Source organism: Bison bison, unplaced genomic scaffold, assembly GCF_000754665.1.
Source record: "Bison bison bison isolate TAMUID 2011002044 unplaced genomic scaffold, Bison_UMD1.0 scf7180017864122, whole genome shotgun sequence".
In the NCBI taxonomy this organism is placed as follows: domain Eukaryota; kingdom Metazoa; phylum Chordata; class Mammalia; order Artiodactyla; family Bovidae; genus Bison; species Bison bison.
In genome coordinates, this window is record NW_011494694.1 from 381442 (window position 1) to 384661 (window position 3220).

Consider the following 3220-nt stretch of genomic DNA (forward strand, 5'->3'; position numbering starts at 1 on the left):
CAGGCTCTGTCTGTCCGTGGGATTTCCCCAGCAGGAATACTGAAGTGCGTTGCCGTTTCCTGCTCCTCTCTCATTGTTACTGAATCTGAAATTGTCTATGGTTAAAAAAGACAATCGTAAAATAGACGGTCAAATACGACATGTCAAGTGGATAATGTTACAACAGAGAATCCACTTGGATTTCCACACCACAGAGGGGCCCTTTTGGGATGTGAGCTCTGTGCAAACAAAGAGGTGGGGAGGGGGCGTCCTTGGAGCCTGGAAGGTGCCTGTGGACCCCCGCAGCGGAGGCTCCTGGACCCGAAAGGAAGCGGATGCTGGACGCTATCCATTAGGGAGTCAAGGCACAGACACTCACTGGTCTCTTCCGGGTCCTCCTGCAGCCCTCAGATAAAACCAAGGCCGTCCTCAGGGCCAGAGCCCTAGTGAGGCCCGCGGCCGTGGTCGGGTGACCGGTCGCTGCTGCGAGATTCGCGAGGCTGCTCAGGAGGAGATGGAGACCCAGGGGTCCTCTAGGAAGGGTGGCTGGGCGCCCACCCGGCTCAGTGGCCTCGGGAAGTCCCCGTGTGTTGGAGGTGAGAGGCGGCCCATCCTCCACTTGGCAGCACTGACCCAGTTCACAGACTCTGGTGGACTCGTTAGCCCCAGAGGTTGGAAAGATGGAGCAGGAAGGGGGATTCCATCCTGGCTGTGCCCCAGCTCACCTGAGCAGGTCACTGTCTGCCCCCTCCGTGGCTTACCCAAACACCACGGAGCCCAGAAAGGGTTAACTCCAGCAGAGAACTCTGCCTGTGACGAGCACCCTCACAACCTCCAGGTCCTTAATGAAAGGTGCACGGTTTCACCAAGGGTTTCCATCATTGGGAACTGTGTTTAAAATCCTGAAATTAAGACCAGATTTGTGTTGCCTGGCAAGAAAATACTAATGCAGTCAACTCTGAATTACTCACCTGTGCACGCTTTTTGTATTATCCATGAAGAATTTAAACCCCAACCTAATTGGCCCGTATTGTTAGCAGGCTTTTTTTAAAGCACATCATATATCTTTTGTGTAGAGAATTCAAGTTTATTTTATTACTAGCTAAAGGAGAACATCATTAGACATTGCATTTTAATGCTGTCCAGAAATAGCTTTTTTTTACCCCTTACTGTTTGGATTTCTCCGATCAATTGTACTTACTGAAGGACCCAGTTTGCCTTTGATGGGGTAGTAATTGAAATGCCAAGACATAGAAAAATAACCCTCTATCCTCAAAAGAGACCAGACTGTTCTGAGCACGTGATTCGAGTTCATGACTGAAAGGGCAGCAGATGCGGTGTAACCCTGGAGCAGCGGGTAATCCACGCCCTGTGTCAGGCTTGGACGCACCGTCGGAATTTTTTGTTGCAGTCTTCAAGTCTTTCATTTTTAGCTTAAGCTGATGCTAAAGCTGGTGGACTTTCCCTGACAACGCACCAGCTGCCCTTCAGAGTCTGCTGACCTGCAGGAGATGCCAGCCTAAGATTTAAAAGCACAACAAACATTGCAACAAGTCAGGAATCACTCCTAGGATCAACGAAGGTTGACTGTACTCAGCTTTAAATTTCCTTTCATCCAACTCACATGTTTGCCCTTCTTCTGGTACTGAGCTAGAAGTTGGTGTCCCCTAGCCGACTGTAAAGCCTGTTAAAAGTCACGGCTGCCGCTACCGTGTGGTCACATCTAGCCGCACGGACCAGTGTTGGCTGTGATAACCTCCCGTGAGGTCCGTGTGAACCTCAGCTGGTCTCTCCTGGGTCTGAGCAGGTAGAGGCATCCCGAGTGTTAGAAGGCATGGCCCTGGGCTTCATACCTCTTTGACGGTTGAAGTCCTTGCTTGCTTGATCCACAGACTTTGTCCATTCGCCCGGGACGGTGTATCAGTTCAAATTCGCAGGAAGCTACATCCCGCCCACGCAGACTCCCAGTTGCTGTAACTGAGCCTGTATCCATTCGTCCCTCAGCCTGTACGTGGCTCACCCAAGATCCTGGCGTGGGCTCGAGTTCTTCCATCCAAGCCTGCTCCTCTGGGCTTGACTGTGGCTGAACCGACACCGTGTCCCTGTGCTTGGCGCAGACCTAGCACAGGACACGTCACCTGGGGGACGTTAAGAGCAGGCAGACCTCGAAGCCAGAGTTCTCTGCAGAGAAAAAACAGTCAAAACCGGCCCGGGAACGAAACCTCTTTGGAAGGCGCTTGCTGCCTCTGCCATCTCGGTGCATAATTTCCAAATTCTAGAAACTACACTGGCAAGTCTTGTGCCTTTTAATTAAGCTTCTCCAGTCTAGCACATTAGCACCTTGCTTTCAAGTGCAGTCAGCTTTGATCTCAGTCGCTCGGGTGACTCTGGAGCCCTTTGCCAGGTAGACGTCAGGGGCTGAGACCCACATCCTCGTGGTCAGAGGTGCTAAAAGGGGGTGGGACAAGCCCGCGAAGCCCCTGTCACCTTGCGAGGTCTCCCTGGAAGAGCTGTGTGGGCTGCCCTGTCGCAGCTCGTGGTTTAGCCCCCGGGTATGGAAGGAACACCCCTGCCGGGTCCAGCCCCGGTGGATCCAGGGAATTCAAAGTGGGGATGGCGTCTGGGAGGATCAGGAAACCATTGCTTAATTAAATGTTAAAGATATAAAGAGTGGTTAAATAAGGATAGCTCAGTGAGGAAATTCAGTGGAGAAAAGAGGCTGAATAATTCAGCCAGAAGGGGAGAGAAAGAACGACATGGGGAGACCAAGTTTCCGTGAACAAGGCCCGCACTTTATTTTCCAAAGTACTTTTTATACCTTAAGTTATGCATAGAGGATAATGGGGGAAGGGGTAGAGTCAGGCAGCAAGCCAGGCTTTCTTCCTGCAAACTTATCATATGCAAAAGCTTAGGTGATTTGCATCATCTTCTGGCCCGGAGGCCTGTTAACATTTTAAGACCCTTTCTTCAGAAAACTTATTTTTCTCTAAAGGTGATTAGTCAGGCGCCACCCTCCAAAAGCATTAAATAAAGTTGCATTCCTAAAGGGCAAAGGTGTGGTGGGCTATAAGAAGAAAAAGAATTAACTCAAGGGCCCAAGGTTACAAACATTAAAGCTACTACTTACACCAATTATATTAATCAATACACTGCCAGGGACACAGCAGGTAAGGGATATGGAGACTTAGCAGCAAATATTGGCCCAACAAGTGAAAATCCCTTCACCAATACAATTTCTAGT

The 3220-nt window shown here is 50.2% G+C and overlaps 1 protein-coding gene across 1 annotated transcript in view; it reads left to right on the top strand.

Annotated features, from left to right (window-relative positions):
• The window catches only part of LOC104988305 (ribosomal protein S6 kinase alpha-2-like), a 152770-nt gene that overhangs the window by 121965 nt on the left and 27585 nt on the right, over nt 1-3220 (top strand). The window contains exon 19 of the mRNA XM_010839590.1: nt 384-448. Within this exon, the coding sequence (XP_010837892.1) occupies nt 384-448 (65 nt within the window). The remainder of the gene's footprint in view (nt 1-383; nt 449-3220) is intronic.